At 39.7% G+C, this 25176-nt stretch overlaps 1 protein-coding gene across 1 annotated transcript in view; it reads right to left on the bottom strand.

Annotated features, from left to right (window-relative positions):
• LOC101158014 (voltage-dependent calcium channel subunit alpha-2/delta-3) overlaps positions 1-25176 on the bottom strand; it is a 40580-nt gene that overhangs the window by 9345 nt on the left and 6059 nt on the right. Inside the window, exons 5-16 of the mRNA XM_023954788.2 lie at positions 23371-23430; positions 17986-18148; positions 17421-17552; positions 16056-16116; positions 15806-15956; positions 15650-15724; positions 15482-15571; positions 10338-10451; positions 9447-9525; positions 2904-3037; positions 2544-2561; positions 248-319 (exon numbers count right to left, since the gene is read on the bottom strand). Coding sequence (XP_023810556.2) covers positions 248-319; positions 2544-2561; positions 2904-3037; positions 9447-9525; positions 10338-10451; positions 15482-15571; positions 15650-15724; positions 15806-15956; positions 16056-16116; positions 17421-17552; positions 17986-18148; positions 23371-23430 — 1149 coding nt within the window. The remainder of the gene's footprint in view (positions 1-247; positions 320-2543; positions 2562-2903; positions 3038-9446; positions 9526-10337; positions 10452-15481; positions 15572-15649; positions 15725-15805; positions 15957-16055; positions 16117-17420; positions 17553-17985; positions 18149-23370; positions 23431-25176) is intronic.

The raw sequence follows: 25176 nt of genomic DNA, 5'->3' as shown, positions 1-25176 counted from the left end.
TCAAACCCGGGACAGGAAGCATGTCGAGTGTCTGCCTTTGACACTGTAGTTGGAGGTTTGTGTGGGAAAATTGCTAACGCAGAGTCTCAACTTAAGGACCGCTGCTTTAACTTAAACCCAAAAAATGTTCACTCATGACTAAATAATATATTAGTCTAAAATGATGAAAACAGTTTGTAAAAAAAAGACAATGAGCCTTTTTTTGGAAGAATCTTACCAAAATATTCCAAATGAGGAATGTCCTTACCGTTTCGTTCTTTGTACTGAAGACTGGCATGGCCACAGTTGTTGTCAGAGATGGACCGGATTTGACTTTCAGCTGAAAAAGAAATCAAAAGTTTCTTCTGAAGCTCACAAGCTTTAAATGTTTCCAGTTCTTTTATCCCTTGTGCTATCCTAGGCACTTCAACATAGGGAGTTGGGTCATCTAGACCCACTAGACAGTGCTCTGAACCTTTTTTCTTCAATTATTTGTGATCTTCACTGGTGTCCATGGATTACATGAAATCTTTCCACCTTTATCCACTTTTGTCATGGTAGGGAGAACACATCAATGTAAGGGGGGGGGGGGGTCATCTAAGATAGCACAAGGATTAAGGAGCCAAGGCCTGCAGTTTTTCATAACCAAAGCAGGAATAATATCTTGTGTAATGTATTTAGTATACATTTAGAATAGTAGAAAAAAGTGTTCATAAATGTATCATAATGAAATCTAGCTCTGACTAAATCTGGTTTAGATTTAGAAATCATAAGGAAGCAGCTGTTTGTATTTCAAAATCAAGCATCTTTTTCTTGAAAGTCCCACCCTGATCATCTTCTAATGTATTACTGAAGTTCCCAGAGGTCTTTTAATTATGATGATTATGCCGTTTTTAGCCAAAACGAAAAATATTGTGTTGTTTTTCTAGGACATGGTTTCTGCAAAGTGGCAAGAATTCATCAGAAATTCACCTCTGAGATGTGGCATAGAGCAACCCCACCCTCTATCCCTTTTTCTTCAATGATTTGTGATCTTCACTGGTGTCCATGGATTACATGAAATCTTTCCACCTTTATCCACCTTTGTCATGGTAGGGAGAACACGTCAGTGTAAGGGTGTGGGGTCATCTAAGATAGGACAAGGGTTATTCGTACATCAAAGTGATGGTTCCTACGCCATCCATGGGTATGTATACATGAATGAAACATTGTTGTCCCTCTTTGAACTAATGAGAAACAAATGCTTTTCAATGATTAGGTAAGGCAACTTTGTTTATAGTGGTCACTTTTTTAACGCAATAAATCAAGCTCTACTTGACTTTAGTCAATGATCACTGTTTTAAATTAAGCATATGTGATTTAAGTGTCTTTTTAGTTCTGTTTTCAGTTTTTTTTAATCTATGCATTTTATCATTGCTGTAATGAGTTTGACAAATCTGTTTACATTCTTTATTGCTTTGACTACAATTCTTGAAATAAATCAATAAATCAAATCAAATCAAATCAATCACTGTTGATAACTGATAACTGAGGGGGGAGGGTGTTTTTTTATTATTATAATACTGTGTGCTTTATGTTTTAAATGTAAAGTGTTTCGAGTTGAGCAAGGCATGACAAGCACTTCTTTTGTAAAATAAAGTTTGATTTGATTAGAAAAACATTGGATTTCATTATTCCATTATTGGATGAAGACTAAACCAAAAATCACTGCCTTCTCCAGTTTGAACCTTTATTTTTTTGAGCAAACGCGAAGCTTAATGGTTTAAAAATAAGCCAGATTTACTGACTGCGGATCTAGAATTTGCTTTACTCATGGAAGGATGCAGCATCCACTTAGGTCTTGCAGCGTGCAGGCTGGCATGACGTTAGATGGGTTTCCATTTCCGCACGCTCGTGCTCACGTAGGCCGCAACACGTGAAGCTCCGCGTGTTCAGGCCAGCTTGACAAAATGAAGAATGGAGGGGCTGCAGTATTCATCATTTCTCACAAAGGAGCAGGTTTCTCGGTTGCTTTCCTCTCCACGAACATGTGTGCACGCCAACATGCACACAGGTAAACCCAGCGACGCCTCTCCCACCCCCATCCTTCTCTACCTCTCCTCTGCCTCTTGCTTGGTCCGCTCTCCAATGTCAGTTTTATTATGGGCTTTAGGAGATAAAGTGCAATGATCCACAGAATGATGAATGGTGTGTCTGAGGGTGAGATACAAGAGCACACACCCCAGCGGATTATCTGCCAGCTCTTCTGTGCACGTGTGTTTTGCCGTGTACGTTCTCTCCAAACTGGAAGGAAGTGCAGTAAATGCACCTATGCTGCTCGTGTCCCTCAGAGGGAAAAGCCTCCTCGCACTTGCAGCTCTTTGGGGAATAATGAAGCATGAGGATGATACTTTACTATTTAACCTCTCAAGTCACTTTCACTTTACACAACACAGCACGGATTTGCTGAGTGTGTGTGTAGAAAACCTCTGTTATCTGCCTGTGTAAGGCTCCCAGCTGTTCTCTCAGCCACTGGCTGGTTCTTATCCATGACAAGACCGAAATGACAGAAATGTGATATTCACCTTATGAGCCTGAGAAAGCTGATCGGGAAGAAGAAGCACAAAGAAAGAACAGTCAGGAATTTCATAAATGAACAGTCTGCTTTGACTTTGTGGACACAGATGCACATGGGGGGGGGGGGGGGGGGGGGTCTATGCAAATTAATGAAGCTCATAATGAAGAATCATTCCAGCAGCAAGAAGAATGATGATGAGAAGGCCAGCCCACTAATGGCCACTTTCACAGTACAGAGTAGGCATCTTACTGTAGCCTGCAATGCAGCCTGAAGGATGTGGGGACGTCGTAACGGTGGATGCCGACATTAGGAAAGAGAGGCATGATGGGTGCTCAAGTAAATGGACAAGGAAGCATCACATACTTACAGCACTGTCCACATAAGCTTCGGTCCACACAGTGTCGTGCTCGTGATCGATGACTTTCGGTCGACTCATGACATGAAGATACCGCATCACATTTTCCTGAACGTCAGCCAGGGTGGAAATCTGACTAAAATATCCTACAAGGAAACATGGGAAACCAGACTGAGAAACATGGATTCAAATGAGCAAAGTTGGGTAACACTTTATATTAAGATTCATTAACAAGCTTTGTTAACACATTAACAAGCATTATAAATGAATTTATAGGGTGTTAGTAAGACATTTATTAGTACAATAAGTCTAATAAGGTTTATTAAATTACTTAGTTAACACATTTACAAGCATTATTATTAGGATGTTTTCAAGATGCTAATGATGTATTTACTGATACTGTAGGTGCCTAACAAATGTGTCAGTGTTAATAAGCTTAATAAGATTTATTAACAACCTTTGTTAACAAATTAAGAAGTATTATTATTGTTTGGGGTTCTAGTAAGATATTTATTAGCATTATAGATGTCTCACACAAGCCTTAGTGTTCATAAGCTTAATAAGTTTTATTAACTAACTTAACAAATTAATAGGCTTTATTAATATGTCAGATGCTGGTAAGATATTTATTAGCATTATAGATGTCTTGCAAATACCTGAAAGTGTTAATAAGATTCATTAACATCTAAAGTCAGACCATTGTCTTCTGAATCCATATTACTAAACTGCTTATAAGCTTTACAAATGTATTAATTAACTTTGTTAATAGTTTATTAATTGTTTTGCAGCACCTCATCTAAAAAGTGTGGACGTTTTTTACCACAAACAACCACAAAGCATAAAGATTGTAAAAAGAACTTTATGACATTAAAACAGACTAAACATACACAAATCGTTCTGTAAAAGATATAATAATTTAATTCAGACAAATGATTTTTTTTGTTAAAAACATATATATTGGTGTTGGATGACTAGCATCATAGCTAATAGGATAAAGTATTAGCCTCTATCCTGAGTGAAACATTCATTGCAAATCCCATCACCAGGAGACAGTTCTCTGCATTCAATGCCAACAGCATTCAACCACATTTGCCTTGCTTCAAAGTCCACAAGAAAGTTGCAAAAGCCAGTAATTTTTGAAGAACGAAGACAATAAACCTACAGGAGCCATGCTAAAGCTAACACGCTAACGACCGACCGGTAAAGAATAAAACATGGGCGGGGCTTTTTTCGTCACCTGTGTGAAAGCAAAGTCTGAGAGGCCATTCAATTGGCTGAAAGTGAGCACGCCTGTTTTGCTGATGAGTTTGATTGACAGATTCATTAGCCAATGGGGACATTAGTTAACCTGCTCATCTTTGATTCTTTTCATTATCAAAGGTGGGCAGGTTAGCGTGTTAGCGTTAGCACGGCTCCTGTAGGTTTATTGTCTTCGGTCTTCAAAAATGACTGGCTTGTGTAACTTTCTTGTGGACTTTGAAGCAAGGCAAATGTGGTTGAATGCTGTTGGCATTGAATGCAGAGAACTGTCTCCTGGTGATGGGATTTGCAATGAATGTTTCACTCAGGATAGATGCTAATACTTTATCCTATTAGCTATGATGCTAGAGTCATCCAACACCAGTCTATATATGTTTTTTAATATTTTTTATTTGTCTGAATTAAATTATTATATATCTTTTACAGAACGATTTGTGTATGTTTAGTCTGTTTTAATGTCATAAAGTTCTTTTTACAATCTTTATGCTTTGTGGTTGTTTGTGCTAAAAATTAAAAACGTCCACACTTTAGATGAGGTGCTGCAAAACAATTAATAAACTATTAACAAAGTTAATTAATACATTTGTAAAGCTGATAAGCAGTTTAGTAATATGGATTTAGAAAATAATGGTCTGCCTTTAGTTGTTAATAAATCTTATTAACACTTACAGGTATTTGCAAGACATCTATAATGCTAATAAATATCTTACCAGCATCTGACATATTAATAAAGCCTATTAATTCGTTAAGTTAGTTAATAAAACTTATTAAGCTTATGAACACTAAGGCTTGTGTGAGACATCTATAATGCTAATAAATATCTTACTAGAACCCCAAACAATAATAATACTTCTTAATTTGTTAACAAAGGTTGTTAATTAAGCTTATTAACACTGACAAATTTGTTAGGCACCTATAATATCAGTAAATGCATCATTAGCATCTTGAAAACATCCTAATAATAATGCTTGTAAATGTGTTAACTAAGTAATTTAATAAACCTTATTAGACTTATTGTACTAATAAATGTCTTACTAACACCCTATAAATTCATTTATAATGCTTGCTAATGTGTTAACAAAGCTTGTTAAGGAATCTTAATATAAAGTGTTACCCAAAGTTCTTCCGTCACACAGGCGGTAAAGCATGATATTGCGCCATGTGGCAAAAACATCCTTAAGTTTCTCAAAATATCTAAAATGACTATAGTCTTATACCTAAAATCCATATTTTAACCCTGGAAAACCCATGGGGTCAAATTTGTTTTTACTTTAATTTAATTTTTAAAATTGTATTTATTCATGGCAATTTTGTTTTTATCCTTTTAGTTTGAACTTTTTTGGCCACTTTTAATTGCTACAATTTAAGAGCAAAAAAATGTTCTTGGTTAAAATAGTTTCCTTTTTTTATTTTTGGGTTTGATGCACAGCTTCTAATGTTTATCCTTAACTTCTGAATTTATTGTTAAAGTAAATGAATTTCTTCTGAGGATACTTAGATAATGAAATAAAAGCAAACCCTTCTGAATGAGTTTTTTTTCTGTTGGCCCTCATTTCTGTCGACTCAAGCCTCCTGCAAAATCTTTGAAGTCCCCCTTTGATGAAAATCATGTTTTTTGAGATTTGAATAAGGTCGCTCGGTTGGATTTAATGAGCTTTTGTGATGTCACAACGGCCCAGTGGCGCAGTGCGCACGCTCCCTGATCGGCCCCGTCCAGCGTGCAAAAGCTCAGGTGCGGGAGAGGAAGAGATGGCGCATTGCTGCATTCCCCGCACACATTTTAAGAGCATTGTTGGCTGCACATAGTTAAAATGAAAGTCAAAGTCCTAAATGTGTTCTCCGCATTTGTGTCTCTCTCTGACCGAGTTTAAAGGCTGGCAGTCTCCCCCATTTACCAGAGAGGGTAAAACCAAAAACAAGAATCAAATGAGGGGACCTTTTATATTATTGCTTCGATTAAATTAAGAAAAATATCTTAAGGTTCAGGAGGCCCTGGCAGGCTGGCTCCCCAACCCGCAACGCGTTTCTCTCTGGCCCCCAGCTTGCCTCCCGGGAGCCGCCATAGCGATCAGGACCGCTCCAGTTCTATCGGCCCTGTGACAGACTGTCCAGGGTGTGGCAAGGCTTGTGCTTCAAAAATGTTTTCATTTTATGTGGTGTGCAAGTTAATTTAACAATTCATCACATCAGTTCTGAGCCACAGCCAGTTCTGCTTCCTGCTGCAATGCAGCCTAAATTATATTTGTCATTCAAAACATTGTTCATGGTCTTATCAAAGTTTTTTTTGGTGTAATTTTATTAAACAGCAGGTCATGTACACATTTGTATTGTCGTTCCAAACATTGTGTCAGTTTGGAAACGAAACGAAGTCACTTTTCACGTTTTCTTTATTGCTAAAGGGAGTAGAGACTGTCAGTCAGTGTTGTTTATGCCCCCCCCCCCCCCCCCCTCGTGTTAAGCTCTTCTCTCATGCAAGACACAGATTGTAGAATATGGAGTCTAAAAATAATAATGACCTTTTGCAATCACACAATCAACCAATAAATCTCTCATTAATACACAAAAAGATTATGAAATTGTTAAAAACCTGCACACAGGTTTTAAATTACCCATTATTTTATTAAATATATTTCAGTTTGCTTTAAAAAAACCTGTTTATAATTTTAAAGCAGCATTTTTATGGCGTTTCATCGCTGCCATAAAGTGAAAGGGCGCAAAGACAACTGAGTGGGCGCATTCAGGAACTGAGTGAGGGACCTTACAATCGCACAGGCGCAATCCTAACTGAGCCGTGATCCTGTGCGCTCACTTCCCTCCTGTGCGCTCCCAGGGTTTGGGCGCAGTGTTAAGGGGGCGTTTTTGTCACTTGGGGGCGGTAACCTTTCTGGTTGATCTGATTGGCTGAAATTTGCATGTCAAATCCGCCGAGGCAGCGGTGTCGGGACTTTCTTTTAGAGGCTTTAATAGGAAAAAAGCAGCGGCTGTAACGTGGGTTGAGCGGCTGGGTAGCTCGGTTGGTAAGGAAAAGGCTACCATGCAGGATTCGATTCCCGGAGTGGAATGAACAATGGCACTGGGGGCAATTGCCATATCAATGGAGAGCAATTAACATCACCCGATGAGGGTCTTTGCGTAAGACTCTTAACCCTTGTGCTATCCTATGACCCCCCCCTTACATTGATGTGTTCTCCCTACCATGACAAAGGTGAATAAAGGTGGAAAGATTTCATGTAATCCATGGACACCAGTGAAGATCACAAATCATTGAAGAAAAAAGGTTCAGAGCACTGTCTAGTGGGTCTAGATGACCCAACTCCAAATGGTAAAGTGCCTAGGATAGCACAAGGGTTAACGCTACTGCCTCCCGCGCGCTTCGACTGTAGCTCACCGCTGGATGGGTGAAATGCGGAGAAGAATTTCCCCATTGTGGGATAAATAAAGTAAAATGTTAAAGAATGCAGTGATTTTCACATGAGAAAAACTTCAAGCACAGAAAAACCCGCTGCACTTTCTTACCTTGGTTTTGGGTTGTTGGTTAAGGTATTAATCCACGTTACATCCGCCGTATGTCACAGGTTTGACACAAAGAGCCGAAATTTCTAACTGTGATAGTTAAAAAGCCACGCAGGCATTGACCTACCGGACATACACACGCAAACACGCAATTAAAGCCATATTATTTCCAATAACACACTCCTCTCCTTACAATATAACAGCACTGGATTGAACTGCGCCGTTTCAGTTATGGATGTTTTTTTTCTGTATTTAACGTTGAAACATACCAGTAAAACATGCATGCTAGTGTGTGTTTTAAAAAGGAAACGAGCGCAAAACTGAGTTGGTTGGGATTTCTTTTTCCAGTCATTTATCAGCATCCAAAAATCCATCAAAGTCCTCATCTTCTGTATCAGAAATGAACAGCTGGGATAAATTTCTATCAAATACGGCAGCTTCCCCTCCATAATCGTGTCTCTTTGCTTTTCCAGGGTTTCCAAGACAAAGTTGTTCTGCATTATGCTCATATCTGCACCTTTGTACTATGGGGGGGGGGCTTTTTTTCACGTCCTCACCTCTCTCCGTTCCGTTCTCAAGCTGTTCTCTCCTAAAATCTTTACCGAAGTCACACAACAACACAGTAGGGCCGCTCCGTACATTTTGGAGAAAATGTAAGACTTTCAAGTGCGCCTTATGGTTGTGAAAGTACTGTACATAGAAAATATGATGAGAGGCAGAGAGCCGCTCAAGAGCTGCCTTTTAGCCACCCCCTGCTCTGAAAAATGAAAGTCCCACCCCGCCGCCTCGCCGGATTTGACACGCAAATTTCGGCCAATCAGATCAACTAGAAAGGTTACCACCCACCAAGTGACAAAAACGCCGTCTTAACACTGCGCCCAAACCCAGGGAGCTCGCAGGAGTGAAGTGAGCGCGCAGGATCAATATTTTAGGTAATTTAAAATGGTTTTTCACAATTTCATGATGTTTTTGTTTATTTATGAGAGATTTATTGGTTTACTGTGTGAGTGCACAAGGTCATAATTTTTTTTATTATGAACAATTTGGGGCTCCACAGCAGAAAGGGGGATCAAGGGCGGGGCTACTCCGCTCAGCAACAATGGCCACGCCCACATAGAGGAAACACGAAAAATGGCCTTTTAAGACATTTAGGTTGTTAGGTTTTGGCTAAAAACGTCTTAATCATAATTAAAACACCACTGAGAATGTTTTTATTTTAAAAAATTGTGATGTGGGACTTTAAATATTTGTCATTATTTATATTTCTCTCATCATAAACTCTCTGAGCAGTGGCACAAACTTCGTAATGACCTGGTAAATTTCCGGTTTCGGGGCTTGGAGCTGAAGAAATCATTTCGGTCCAGCTCCTGCTAATGCTAAATTGTGCTTTGCACTGAATGTGTGAGACTGTTTAACAGTGGGGGATTTTGGGGGGGGGAGGGGGGGTTGGGCCTTGTCATTCTGCAACCCCTCTGCGATCTGTTTTCCTGGCTGTGACTTTCCCTGTCAGAGGGCACTCATCCAGAGAGTTGACATGCAGAAGCCATCAGCAGAGAGCAGCTGAGAGGTAGGCAATGACAAGAAGAGGGATTAGAGCGGATTGACCTCTGACCCCCCCTAGAGTGACACTCCATTGCTTCTTGGAAGACAGAGTTTGAGCCACCGCAAGCATGCACACAGAAATGCATATGACACACAAAGGTGGCAGACACCCACACACATCTCCTCATAGTTCTAAAGTAAAACCGAGCTGTAAAGTGCTTCATAAAAAACGTTTCCAACCTTTGTTTGCACAAGCCATCCATTTAAGGTTATCAGCAAATGCAGACTCTCGTCCAATCAGGTAGGGGAATATGCGCACCTGAGCAAAGGACACAAGAATGAGGCAGCTTCAGAAAACTGAATAAATGCAGCCACACACATCAGTGCTGCAATCCAACTCTTTTTGTGCTTCAAATAATTGTAATTCATGGATCCAATGTTATTATTCCTTTTCTTTGTCTGCTTTGGACAATGAGGCTGTGCAAGTGTCTTTTTAAAGAATGCTGTTTGACACTTTGCCAGACCTGCACGGCTCATTGGCTCCAGATGCCTTGCTAAGCATAAAGCACATAGAAAACACGGAATAGCTGCTATGTCGTAACCCTGAGGGTACACGGGCTAGAAGGGGTGGGGTACCACACACTGCCAACACACATGCTTGATAGGACTAGAAAACCCCCTGCAGCTGATGCTTTTAATGCTCTGCAAACCCCGCAGCAGTTGATTTCATTTCAATCGCATTTAAATCTCACAAAGACAGGATTCCAAAGCTAACAGTGAGGCCAGGAGGAGCTGTGGGGAGCCTTTCAGACTGAGCTCTAACACATGCACTGCCCTTGAAAGCAGTTAATGTCCCATGCTTTACTCCTTATGGGGAAAATATTGAGCCTTAATGCATCATGTTCAAAAAAATGTCTCACGCTGACATGGATTTTACATTACAGGGTACTAATGAAGTAAAAAACCAATTCCTCACAACATCAGACAGGAGTTTGAAATGGCATGAAGCATTAGAATGTGCATTTACTCCTGAAGAAAAAGTGCAGAGAAAGCAAAAAGTTTAGGAAACTGTGTCGCAGTCAGAACTGTGCAGAACAAGAGAGCAACACGGAAAGTTAGGTCAAGACTCACTTTTCTTTCTGGCCAGTTGAACTTCTCAAAAACGTCATCGTACATTTCAGTTGCGCCGTCAGTCACCAGCATGATGGCCTGGCTGCAGACACTGCCGCGTCCGGTCTGATTGAACTGCAGGGAGAAGCAAGGAAAACCTGAATTACCCACACAGCCTAGGTCTGCTCATGAGCGCTAAGGCTCACGGGTTTCTGTAATGTGTGCTTTATGCAGATGCCAGAAGACGCAGTGCGGTAATTAAGTGGTTTATTGACCTGTGATGCTGTGAACGTGGAGGTAAAGGAAGGCGCTCGCTGACACAGTTGCAGGATGAGTCCTTCTGAGCTCATCTGCTCTTGCACCGCACAGGGCAAGAGTGAGTAAATGTTCAGCAGCTACAACAGGTTATAAAACACAATCCTGGATTGCTGACATCAAACTTGAGTTGAAGTCCCACTCCAATCATCTGTTGATCTATTGCAAAAGCGTTCCCAGCTGTTTTTTTATTATGAATTTGTCATTTTTAGCCAAAACCAAACCACCCGGGTCACCTTTGGTTTCTGCAGAGACGCAGTAGTTCATTAGAAAATTTACCTCTGAGTTGTAACTGGAACTGTGGGTGCGGAGCAACTCCACCCGCTTCCTGCTGCTGAGAGCTTTCTGTTTACACTCTCCCGCTAGCTTACAGCCCTTCGCACCCTCAACGTAACCTAAGGGTGCGATAAAAATGCCGAGCAACATCAGAGCTAGATGTCAGCTCAGACGAGCAAAGCAAAGACGTTCATGGATCTATTCGTCCACCAGTGAATGCATCGGAATGGAGCGGAGCAGAAGAGCGCTAGTGTCTCTCCGACAGCAGCGTCACAGCTACAGGCTTTTTTTGTCTTCTCCGCTACCACCATTTGAATAAAGAAATACTCAAAAATTCGGTTTCAATCTTGATTTTCTTTATATATATGTCCTCCATCATGACAAAAATAGCACCAGAACATTTAAAAAAAACCCAAAGTGGAAATCTTTTGCTGTAGTGGGTCTTTAAGAATCGAGAGGTGCTCCATAGCAGCAACAGTATTTTTCATACATGACAGGAAATAATCCTTTGTGTGTGAACAGCACATAGAAGCACAGCATTGAGAGATTCACAAAAACGAGTTTCATAAGTGGAAGTATTTCAGTTCTTGTTATAACATTTACACTTGATTGTTTAATTTATAAATCTGCTGCACAAAAATCCATCCATCCATCCATCCATCCATCCATCCATCCATCCATCCATCCATCCATCCATCCATCCATCCATCCATCCATCCATCCATTAACCTGCTGTATCTCCTTTGGGGTCATGGTGGCTGCCAGGTGGGGCAAACCCTGCATAAGTTGCCAGCCTGTTGCAACTTTAAATGAATTACACTCAAAAGGAGTGTAATTCATTTCTTGAAAAGTAGTGGAATGAAGCAAACGTGTACGATCCCTATCCAATTCAATGTCAAATTGTATTAGTGGAAAATTTAAAAAACAAAAACATCACATTGGAGGCATAGAAAGGCCAAACTGTATAATGCAAAGTTAGCTTAATGTATTATATGACATTTAAAAAAAAACTTAAATACAACAAGTAGGCACAAAACATGACACACTTTTGCTTCAATACATGGCATTTTTCAAAAAGAATTGTGATTGAAAATGTTGAATCATTGAAAAAGACCGACTGTCACTCTTTGTAAATGTTGAGACTCTAGAAAAATGAGGAACCTGCTGTCATCAGATGGTGCCTGAGCGTGTTTGAGCTCCGTGTAATCCACTCTCTGTGCCTGAGTCTGCATTGTTGAAGTGGTATGTTACTGGTGTTATTCGTAAATACCCTGTTGTATAAATGAATGCTAATTACACCAGACACAATCAATGAGCGGGATCCATAGTGAATTGATGCCGATAAAATCTAATCAATCCAAAACCCTTCCAGCAAAATGGTTGAGTCAACATTTGCTGCTCTGAAAGAATTGAACCGAAAATGTGTTCTGATGTTCTCAGACAAATGCAAACATAAACATGAAGGATTCATGAAGAATAGATGTGGGTAATGCTAAGTATCTGTGCAGTTCAAAACAGAGTTTGGAACTCTGTTGCTTTAACCCTTGTGCTATCCTAGGCACTTTACCATTGGGAGTTGGGTCATTTAGACCCACTAAACAGTGCTCTGAACCTTTTTTCTTCAATGATTTGTGATCTTCACTGGTGTCCATGGATTACATGAAATTAGTTAGTGTGACTTATCTTATATTTAGTAAAATCTTGGGTTTAGGAAAGCTCTATTTTCCTCCAGTCACAACACGCCAGTGTTTGGTTTCTACTTAGCTGTGTTTAGGTCCAGAGTTTTCTTTTTTTCTCTGCTGCGTTCTCCTGCTGCCTTACGGCACCTTGGTTTTTGGTCTTTGTTACTCGTTTTTTAGTTTAGACTTTCTTTTCTCCTGTTTTATATTTTTCTTTTACTGAGTTCAACTTATTTCAACTAAGTCCCATTAAAACTTCACATGACTATAGCAGAAAAGGGTTTTTTTTATACTTCTTTGTGCCTTTGGTTTACTAATTTTAATATTGTATGTTAGAAAACTTTTAGTTTGTTTGAGGTAGCATTAACTTATAAAACCTATGGCAATCAAATTACGTTTTAAAATGTTGAAATGGTCTCGGATCAGGATCCTCTTGGGGTTATCCAGACTAAAAATTGTTGTTCTGGATTGTCAGGGGAAACAAACTCTGGTTCACTTGAAGCTAACCAAATGTGTCCACTCTGAATACACCCTAAGACATAAAAACATTGACTTGAGCGTTCAGGAAAAAAAGTTTCTTATTTACCCACTGTCTTAAATTTGATCCACACATTTTCAATATATTGTAGCTGTATTAAAAAGAATTATGTATCAACAAATTGGAATTCTTTTGAAACAGCAAGTATTTCATTTAAAAAAATGAATAACAATAGAGGAAGTACAATTTTAATCTATTTTCAAAGTTTTCCCAGTGGTCTTTTAGTTATGATTGTGCCGTTTTTAGCCAAAATTAAAATAAAAACGGTGGTGTTTTCTATGGCATAGTTCCTGTAGAGCGGCAGGAGTTCATCAGAAATGTACCTCTAAGTTGTGGGCGGGACTGTTTGGGAAGAGCAGCCCCGCCCCCCTTCCCCTCTCTGTTAGAAGCGAAGCATACCCGGGAGCTTGTGGGCAGCCTGGCGTTCATTCTACATCACAAATGAACAGCATTTTCTCCTCTGCTCCTGACTCTCAACAATTTGAATAAAGAAAAACTCAGAAATGCAATCTTAATCCTAATTTTATTTATATATGCCCTCCATCATCAAAAAAGGCCACAAGAACCTAATATAAACACCAAAAACACAATTTTCAGTGAATTGGGTCTTTAAGAGCTTGCTGTGTTTCCTTACACGACAGAGTTTTAGGGCCACCAAAACAAAAAAAAAGTAAAATTACGAGATTTAAAAATGTAAATTCACAAGCTTTTTTTAGCAGCAGAGCAGACTGACTTAACTTAGTTGAACAGGTGAGCTGAATGTTTATTGATAACGTTCCAAATGTTTGGAGTTTCATTTGATTGATTTATGATTTATTCATATTTATTTATTGATGGGTGGTTTGCAGGATCTCTGCAGCCGTTGATGAAGACGTCGGTGTCCCTGCAGCTGTCCACTTCAATCCTTTCTTCCCCCATGAAACCAAGATCTCTAAGTCTGTGCGATGCTTCCGTCTGAGGAGGAACACTTTTTGGCATTTTCAACGTTGTGATGCTACTAGTACAGACTATTTTCATTCATCTTTGTTGTTTTATGTTCAAACGGGGAGTTTCATCTGGAGGAGGGGGCGTATGTAACACTGGTTACACATTGGTGTCCTGTGCATGCCAGGTTCATGACGTAATGAGAATCAAATGGACTTCAGGGTATCTGAATGAAAAGGAAAATAAAGTATTGGTCCTCCTCACCCAAATGTGTCTCTGAGCTCCTTATTTCACTTATGAAACTCTGCTTTACCGACACTGAACCCCGGAAAGACGGCTACACTGACAAGAATCTGATTTTGTGTCGCCAAAAAGTTCATAATTTCTTTGTTTTTTGAAACCTATCCGGAAATAAAGCTTCACAAAATGCTCCACATCTGTCCTCTTCAAGCTAGGCTCTGATAAACAGACAACATTGGTGCTTTTTCCTTGTTAATCTGTGACTTCTTTGTCGTAAATGTACAACTTAAAAGTCGTAATTAAAAAAAAAATGTTTGTAAACTGACCCTAAAACTCTGTTGTATCCTTAAAATGCTGATTAATAGCAATATATATTTCTGCGCCTCTGTTATTCTTCTTTCTGGTATTTCTAGGGTAGTCACTGCTTATGTAAAGACAGCATCTCTTTGATTCTTAGATATACTGCTGACTTTTAAAGACTCAGCCCACTGGACATTAATGTAGCTGTGAATTTGAGCAGTGGGGAAACCTGATTTCCATATTCACTGTGGAGCTTTAATTAATCTGACAAAAGCAGAGGTGAAAGCTGCGCTCCCTCGGCTTCAGCAATGAAGCCACAGCTCGCCTGAAAACAGGGAGATAAAAGAAGTGCAGCCTGGCTCCTAGCCTTATCTCCTCTGTGTTCTAATCAGTGGCATTATTAATCACTGACATTAATGAGAGCCATTAATCACTCTTCAGAATGGATGTGTCTGTATTTGGAGGGTGGAACGGAGATTGCACCGGCGCGTTTCGACAGCCGACAAACCTCCCGAATGCTCGCACATATTCGACTGCTTTCTGTGATTAGCTGGAACATCCAGGCTGTTGTACATGAACACTTTCTGTCAGCCAAAACAAATGTGGCTTGTAAAAATGAAATTTTTTCCCTCTGTTCTAGTCAGCTGGAGCTCTTGAATTAAATGGGAAGATAATGCATTCGTCAAAGCTGGGGAACTCACACTCATTTATTCCTTTTATGTCAAACAAAGTGATCAATAAATGAATCATTCCATGAAGAATGTATTCCTGCCAGAAAGCACTGAACAAGAGCAGATCTGCCTTTTAATGCGTTTAAGTGGGATTTCTGCAGGAAAGATGAATGAACGACATCTTTGTTTAACTTTTGTCAAGCTTTACGCAGTGACACTTACGTCATTGAGGATTGTGAAGGCTTCAGACAGAGCTTCACCCAGCAGCCCGATCCCTTTGGCAAACAGCTTGTCCAGATGTTCCCGGAAGTGCTGACAGACGAAAGAAAGCGCTTCAACTCCTATTGAAAAGCAGGATCACGACGCGATCCATAATTATGAGGGACTCACGTCTTTGTTGGTTCTGTCAGCCCGAACCAGAGTTCCATTCAAACAAGGCTCCACATAGTGGATCTCCTGATTGTACTGTGGAAAAAGAAAGGGCATACAGTGAAAAGCCAGACAGTGGCTTTTATTAAAAACTGTGACTTCTTTGTGTGAACGTACTGCTATTATATTAAAGAAGTCATCGTCTCCCAGAGTGTCCAGTATGGAGGAAACAGTCTGCCTGGCGATGGTCAACCTCAGTCCTTTCATGCTTCCACTGACATCCACCAGGATCACCACATCCTTGGGAGATGTAGCTGCCTGGATGTACCTGTAACAAGAAATTCAATTTTACACTCTACTGTTAGGGAAATAAGAGACATTCTCATTTTTCTTCCACTATTTTGTATGGATTTGCATGGATATAAACCATTTTCGATTCCTGCAGTCAAAGCCGATGACACCATGCTCATCTGGATGCCATTTTACTCCTAGAAGATAGATATTAGACATTTAATTACTGTACGAAAAAGGGGACATGTAGTTTATTGTACATAAGTATGTTGTAGCTGGAGGCAAACTGAGACAGGACATTTGATTAAAAAAAAACTTAGGGTAGGTTAGGCTGATCAAAGAGCATCACTTTTAACATTTTTAAAGCATTTTTATTAGTCCATATGATGCTATTTTTGCTGCATATGTTTAAAATCATAACAGTTAACCAGATTTGTTTAAGACTTTAAAATCAGGACTTCATCAATGAATCTTTGGTGCCACATTTACTCCTATGGATGCATGCGGCTGCAAAAGTTCCACTACATTCAAATGTACATGACTTCATTTTTGAAAAATGATTGAAAGGCAAAACATTAAGATGTTTATGTGTAAAATTAAAAAAAATATGTTTTCCATAGCAAAAAGTTCCAAAGAGGCTTTTAAGTTTGAATTTTGATATCCTGGGAAACACATTTGTGCCTCATAAAAAGCAGATTTTCAATGTTATTTTGAGTTAGACACAGATTTGTCATCAAACTGCTGAAGTCACTAATGCATAGAAATCTGACTAATCCTCAGTTTGGTTCTTGATTCAAACCTGCAATACAGTACTACTGTGGAGTCAACAGTTCACATATCAAACATAACATTTTTGTGGTTTAAGTTGACATATTTGAGATCGGTAATTGTGGAATATTTTTGTTTGTCCACAAAATATATTTTGATTGATTACCTATTTGTTAACATGAAATACACGCTTAAGATAACAAAAAATTAAAGCTCAAATGATTTATTTTCTTTTTAAAGAATATTTCTGCATTTTCACAAATATCAACTTCAGCTAAATAACCCTCTTCATGATCCTATGGTGGTGTACGGATAGTTTGTTATTGATTTGTGTTTTTCAGATCAGGTTCTGTTTTATGTTCAGGTTTTTTCAGGTTATGTTTTGTGTTATGTTTCTGTTTCCAGGTGTCTGTCCAGTCAGTCCATGGTTCAAGTTCAGTCGTCCGACTTGGTTTCTGTTTTTTCTGTCCCTGTTCTCTGGTTTATCCCCTTCTTTTTCTTTTAAGTTTTTCTTTTTTTTTTTTCTTTGTCAGAGCCTTTCCTCCAGAATTGGTGTCCTCCAAACCACCATTCCTGACAGATGTGTCTAAAGTTGAAACAGGATGCTTAAGAGTTTAACAAAAAGTACTGCCATATGCAACTAAATTAAGAAAAAAATTCTTTGTATTTCCCTATCATTGAAATGAACAGATGTGCAAACAAGACACCTGTAAAAAAAACAGAGAAAGCCCACCTGGATACTGCCTGAAGAAGCCTTTGGCACTCCCAAAGTACTGCCAAATAAGAGTCGGATCTGTTTCAAAATTATCCACAAACACTTTGTTCAAGGCCTCGGACCAGTAAACCCCATTCACTATGTCTGGATCTGAAGATGAACAGAGATGGGGGGGGGGAAGAAAGACACAAGTTAATTAAATGGTGATAAGGGAAACCATTTTGGTCACCATTACTGTCTGCAAGATTGACCTCTGTTCCTTATTGACTCCCTCTGATGGAGCTACAAAGGCTGTGACTAAACTGCCCCCTCCCTGCCTGCTCCAGGAGGGGCCTGGCTTTGTGTTGTGAGCGGAGTTATAGTGAGTTCATTACAGCTGCACAAAAGCCAATGGATGACGCTCGGGGGGGAGAGTGACGGCCCACAGAGACGGAACAGCCGGGTTTGAACTGCACTCCAGAAGAGAGGCCTGCGTTTGGCTTTTATTGATCCCTCAGCTCTACTCGGTGACACGGAAACAGCTTCAGCTTCTTCTTCTATCAGCTTCCTGTTTTGTAGCTTCATTATTTTTGCAGAATCTCACCTTTGTTGTACATGTTGGTGGGCACCTGCACCACACTGTGGCTCAGGTTAACTGACAGGTTGTTGAAGTGATCATTGGGCTCCAGAATGAACTCTCCCCCCAGCTCCACGTTGTTGCCTTCCTCATCCACTTCGTTGATCAGCACGGCGTTGAAGTACTCGTACTGAAAAGGAACAGAAATTGGAAAAGGTTCACCTATATGCAGAAAGCTCGTACTTTTGTTTTGTTTTTTACATTCAATGATTTCATGGACTCATCACACTGGAAACTAAACTAGCTAATGCTAAAAAAAAATAGCTCATAAGCAACATTTTAGGACCTAGTCTATTAACCCTTGTGCTATCTTATGGGGTCCAGTTGACCCCACCCTTCCATTGACGTGTTCTCCCTACCATGACAAAGGTGGATAAAGGTGGAGAGGATTTCATGTAATCCATGGACACCAGTAAAGATCAAAAATCATTGAACAAAAAATTTTCAGCGCACTGTCTAGCGGGGTGTAGATCAGTGGTCCCCAACCTTTTTAGCGCCACGGCCCGGTATGACGTCACACAAAGTTTTCACTTACCGGTCTTTTTTTTTTTTTTTCAATAAACTTTGTGCACATTTTTTAATTTAACGGACCGGTCTTTAAGATGTTGGCGGAGGATTACTGTAGCAATGCCACACAGAAGGAGGAACAGATACGTGACTACACAAACCCAAAGGTTTTATTTTGACACGCATGGATACAACATCGCACAGGAGTCATCCTCCTCTCCCCTTCCCACACTCATGGTGCAAAAAAGAAGTACTGTCTATTGAATGTAGCTTTCTTTTTTTGGAAGTGGATGGCTTCTCTTCTATCTCCTGGCTGGGCCTTTTCCTCTTGGCAAAGAAACTTTCCAAAAACGTTTGGTTTTCCTCATTTTGCTAGTTCCTGGGGTTTATTTTACCGGTAACCTATCACGTGACCGAGAAGAGCGTCTTTGCCCGCGTTAATGGTGACATAGACGGATGTGACAGAGAATCGGGCAATTTTTCAAAATAAAACATCTTTCAGATTCAGATATAAATAAACCGGAAGTGAAGTATGTTATTTATTATTTCTGTGCGGCCCGGTACCAAATGACCCACGGACCGGTACCGGTCCACGGCCCGGGGGTTGGGGACCACTGGTCTAGATGACCCCACAAGATAGCACTAGGGAAAAAGGGAATTTACAGACTTAGTTCAAACTGGTGGGCTATGCCAAATTCTATCAACTCTGCTTTTTGTATTAGAAGTGCTTGACACTGCTGCAGATAGAATTGCTGGTTGTTCCATAAAATCCATTATAAATGTGTGAACAGAACTGAATGACATGAAGAATAGAAGTGATAATAGCAATTGTTCAAAATGTTTTTCTGGAATAAAAGTGTCATTCGTACATTAGCGCAAGACTATGTTCAAAACTATTGTAAAATTATAGCTAAAAATGTATCAATGATAATAATAATGCAATATTCTTTACTGATCATAATCATTAAGCACTCCGCTTTGTTACAAGCCCTTCATTTTGATACTGGTTCTGTGATAAGTCATAATAATCTCTCGAATGTTGTAATATTTTTTCTGATGCCAATATAAAGCACTCCATTCTGACTCTTGTCATGGGTTATGTTAAGGATTTCTGGAATAATGTTATGTCTTTAATTAAAAGTACGAAGAGAAATACAATAAACATGTAAAGAAAAAAAAAGGAAAATAGTTAAGTAAAGTGTAGGGATGTGTTTTTATTTAAATGTGCTTCCTCCCACTCCTTTACAAGCAATTAATGTCTATTGATGCTTAAGAGTAATTATAATAACATCTTTGACATTTGTCTGTGTATTTGCATGTCTTCTTTTATTTTTAATATTTTTATTTTCCAACCAAATCAGGACTTACCATCTTAAGTTTGATATTTCTATGTATAGATGTATCTCTCTTTTGTCTTTTGTTTGTCTTAATTTCTTTTGTTTGACAGATTAAAATATAACAATTACACATCCAAATCTAATACATCGTTCCATTGCTCCAATTAAATTTGGTTTCTTAATAGCGTTCATTTTGAAACACTCTTTTCATCTACAGACTATCGTGGTGCCCCTTTTATTTTATCTGTAAGGCCAAGGTTCTGTCTTATTGCTTTATAGGCCATTAGCATTCAGAGTATAGTGAACTGTCCCAGGGTTCACTTGCAAGTGAACACAGTGTTTTCGGGCAGACAACAGTTCACTATTTGGTCCACGTAACGTTTCTAAAGCTTTCACATCTGTTCAATGAAGGTGGACAAAATCTGGTTCCTAACAACATCAGGATGAAATCCATTTTAAAATGAGCTTCTAAAAAAACTAAGAACCTCCTGAAAGGAGCCAAACTTTGAAAAGAATTAGATCTTTCATTTGCAATGAAACTTTTTTTTTCTTCCTAAAATATAACATGACGTCATTGTCTGTGGTTTTATGAGACTGGTTTGCTTTGTGTTTCTTCTGGACACATGAGCTTTGACAGGAATTTGGTGTACATTTTCTTTTTCTGCTCAGCTTTATTCTAATGAAAGACCTAAAACAAAGTAAAGCTACGAAAATATTTAAGGGACAAACAAGAGTAAAAATGTAAATACACCAAAACAGATTCCAAGTATTTGCAGACACACATTTACAGAACATGACTGCAAATGCTGGTAAAGTGTTTCAATTTCAGACAAAATGGCTCATTTGTTGTTGTTTTTTTAATCCATTTTTAGGATAAATGTTAAGACTTGGGATTCATTTGAGGAAGTTTAACTCAAGTAAAACACTTTGAGCTCCTAATAGTTTGCCTGCCCTGTCCTTCACTGTCTGCTGCTGAAGAAGAAGGACTAACTCATCCTGTCTTAGCGGCCTCTCCGTGGCCTCCAGTCCTTAATATTTTTACTGAGAGAGAGAGGGAGATGGAGGGGGGGAGAGGGGGAGGAAGAGACGGCTGATGGACTCCCCAGCATCACTCTCAGGGGGGACTGAGCGGGCATCACCATCAAGCAGCCCCTGACAGCTCATCCCACGCCTGAGCAGCTCTGTGACGAGCTGCGGCAAGGAGGGCGGGTGGGGCGGGAGCTGTGGAGGGGGAGAGAAAGTTGCAGACTCAGCAGAACCTGAGTGCTGTAGAGATGTGCGTTAACCACCGGCGTTTTAGCCGTAGAGCAGGCCGCGGGACACTGCGGCTCCCGAGACAGCTGACTGACTCTCAGTGCTGCAGTGGCAGGAGGCCGTGCTGCAGAGCTCTGTCCTCCATCACAGGCTGCCGGGGCCTGAAACCTGGGCCCCCGCGTCCTGTGGTTATTCACATTCAACCCTTCTCCCCCCCCTGCTGTGCTGCAGATGGATTCAGTCAGCTGATTGGGCTTTTATGCTTAACGCTTTGGTTTGTTCTCATTTAGATCAAATATCCCTGCTCATCTTTTATTTCATTAGCAAATTTTCTAAATTTTTACAAGAGTTTACTTATAACTTTATCTGATTGTGGCGTCAGCAAAAACATATACAAACATAACAAAATACACTTTCATTCAAATTTTTTGGGGAGTAAGTAATAGGATCAATCCAAAATATTAGTTTTTTTTTCTCTAAAACATGCAAACATCTTTAACTCATATAAAAGACTAAACTTTTTGTAAAAATACAAAGATATTTTTGTGTAAATTATTGTTAGAAAAGATGCTTTACTTATTTATTTATTGGTTTATTCGACAGGGACGTTGCACATAAAAAGCATTTCTGTAAATGTACCAAAGTTAACCTAAAGGCTATTTTTCATCTAGTCCCTGGAAAGGTGTTTAATTTTTCTCCCTAAAAACTGAAATGCAACATAAACATAGATGAGAATTATAGTGTATATAAACATGGCAAAGGAATACAATAATATAGGTAAAAATGAGCAATAAAAACGATCTTAACAGGTAAAAACGAAATGTTTATGAAAAGTTCTTACTCTGCAGTTTCCTTCATTCCCAAAAAAAGGAGTAGAAAATAGGAAGTACTATAATATTTTAAATGAGTTTTTGTGTTGTGGTTTCATTGAAGTTAAGCTTTAGGACACAGTTTGATAAGTGAACTCTCAGACCCTGAAAGTGCTGAGTGGACTCAGGTCGGAGCAAAGCTTCAGACTGTCCTGCAGGAAGCAGCAGAGATAAGAGCAGCTGGCTTCGCCGGCTGTGGTTACTGAAATGTGAAAAATGTGCAGCAGAGGAGCCCAGATTCACTAAATGACGCCACAAGGAGCAATGACTGCCCATTATCACAGGTTGATGTTGAACTTGCCCTAATAAAATGGAATACGACATGTAAATTGAAATGAAAAAAATCTTGTTGTCATGCATTAATTGTATACTAATTAAACTCTAAAAAAAATAAATGTTTTAATCAATATTTTGACCAAATGTTTTGTGAAATCTAATTAATATAGACTTAATAAATGTATAATAATTCAAATTATGAAAGAACTTTGTATGCAATTTTACTTATGTTCGACTTAAATGAAATTTACCTTTTAAATGTTCAAATAACGTTTAATTGAAGAATTTTGCATTGAGACAGGCTCTTAAAAAACAATAAAATCCTGGATACTGCAGGCCTGTGATTCACCTGATTTGAACGCTTTCTTGCAATGTTATTGTCACAAATTGGAAACTCTCCAAGTGTCTGGTTTGCTCTAAAACAGACAAAGAAAAAGCCCTTTTCTCTTCAAATAAATAAGATATACACGTTATTGTTTCACGCGCGTCTGTTTGCGCAACAAAGAAATGGACACAAAACAAGGAAACCAAAAGGATTCGCATGATGTAAATGCTTCTATTAAGCGCAAAGTGCTTTCTGTTTTATGTTGCTCCAGTGGGTTTCCAATCAAGAGCCATGTAAGTGAGTCAACGCTCCTCACAAAACCCGTCCATTTATCTTTGTCCAGCGCGCAGAAAGACGCAGAGCTGGAATCCTGCATTCCGCCGGTAGAGACACGCAGGGGGCTGGAAATCCGCAGTGACTGAAGCACATTCCATGAAGGAAAGCAAAAAAAGCAACTAAAGACTTTTCAATTTCGTCTTTATTTTACTTTCAGTTGCAGAAAAATATGAGAAAGGATGCAAAAAATCTCAGCTTAAAAAAAAAGTGTCATCCACCTGCAAGCTGCACACAATTCAGCACCAACTGCGTTATTTAAATGCACTTTCTCCAGTTAAGGTGACTTATGATCCTCTAGTAGCGCAGCCTTCATCGTGTGGGACGTTCAATATCAGCAAAACGCATGTATCAACGCGCTGACAGCACAATTAAAAACTTCAAGTGCCTTTTACCCGCGTTCACCTTGTAGCCTCTGCACCCCCCCCCCCCCCTTTCTTCCATGGCTCACCTGCAGGTCGGGATTTTCCTCGTGTTGTCGGTGAGCTTCTTCTGCTGCCTCCACCAGCCGCTGGAGGAAGGAAAACGCTGGTTAACAATATTTTGTATAGTCCGTCAAAGACAAATACTCTGTAAAATCCACTTTGAAGCAATGCACCACATGTTTCCTGAACTGGGATGCGTTTCACAGAAGATATTTGCTTTTTTTTTACATTTTATTTTGCGCATTGCAGGCGACGTTTAAAACGGTTATTTATTTTTATTTTTATTCAAGTTAATTAAATTTAGTAATGCAAAGGATGTCTTGAAAACCAATTATTCCTGCAGAGGTTATGTGGCGTATATGCCACAAAAATGGTGTTAAATGTTTGGGTGGAGGTTGGCGCAGGATTTTTACCACCCTCATGGAGAGAGAAAAAAATGCTTTTTTTCAGTTAAACGGAGCTGAAATCACTTTCGCCTTTGGAGCCGAGGAAGTAATTAACATCTGTCAAATGTGTCAAAAATAAGTGCTGCGTAAACACAACCGCTGGGCCGTGGTGGCCAAATTCAATTGAGCTCATTTCGAGATGTTGTGTCGTCAGCAGAGAGCTTCCTGCGCTGGATGGAACACTTTTCCGATGTGGAAAGGATGCTGCAGTGGAGGCCTGTTTCCAGAGGACTCAGTCCGTCTCAACTCCTGGAGCCACTGCGCCTTTTGAAATCTATCATTACTAAACACTCTCAAACGTACTTTGTACTAAAAATAACCATGTTATCTTTTCTTTAAATGTATTTGGAACTCTTCCTTGTTATGATTTATCGCTCACGTGGGATTATCTGCAGGAAGATAAACGTTATCGTCCCCCAGCAGTCCCCGCAGAGGTGTTCTTTAACAATGATTACGAGCGCGGAGGGCGCAGAGAGGCGGCGGCTGTCAGGATCAGACCCTGCAGCGCGCCGAGGCTCCGTGGGATGACTGACTCCTTCAAATGACACATTAATTAGAGCTAATGACGGAACTGTAGCGGGGATTGATGGACGCTCAATGTCACGACTTCATGTTTCATAAAACATCTTCCAGGATGGTCTGATCAAAAACAGAAGTCTCTCATGCTCCAGTGGAACAGAGAGTGAACGAGAATTGTTTTCATCTCAACCGTTTCTAATTAAAAGGAAGTGAATGGAGTCAGTGGTGTTTGGGTCTCTGGGTATCAGTCAGCGGCGTGTCAGACTTGATTTCCCGCTGACAGGTGAGCGGGCTCAGTGCGCGCGCACAGTCACGGAGATGCGTTAAAGCGCGCGTTTGAGTTGTTTTGATCGTGTCGTTTCAGGGATTACCTCTTCACACAAAAGATGCGTGGTTCCCACTTGTAGTTACTTCTAAAAATACTTTTTTTACTCCATCACAGTATTTTAATATGATGTTGACGCATAAAAAAAAGGTTTGTTTTATAAAAAGCAGCAACAATTTAGTTTACTAAACAATGCTTTTTATTCACTACTCGTGTTTTTTCCCTCACAAATCCTTCGCACAATCCAACTTTGTTCATGTTTAAGACAACAATCTTCTTCCACTTTCGGCTTCTCCCATCAGGGGTCGCCACAGCGAACAAGTCGCATGGTAAATTTGGCAATGTTTTACGCCGGATGCCCTTCCTGACGCAACCTTCTCTAACCGGGCTTGGAACCGGCAGAGGTAGAGAAGGGAACAGGGAGCAGCCTGGAGTCGAACCCGGGTTTCACGGACGGAAGGCGCCGCAAACCAGCACGAGCTAAACTGTTTAAGACAACAATAAATAATTAAAATAACTTTATTTTATACTTTTCTTCAAAA

Source organism: Oryzias latipes, chromosome 5, assembly GCF_053564925.1.
Source record: "Oryzias latipes strain Hd-rR chromosome 5, Olatipes_Hd-rR_3.1".
Taxonomy (NCBI): domain Eukaryota; kingdom Metazoa; phylum Chordata; class Actinopteri; order Beloniformes; family Adrianichthyidae; genus Oryzias; species Oryzias latipes.
This window is presented reverse-complemented; position numbering and strand designations above follow the sequence as displayed.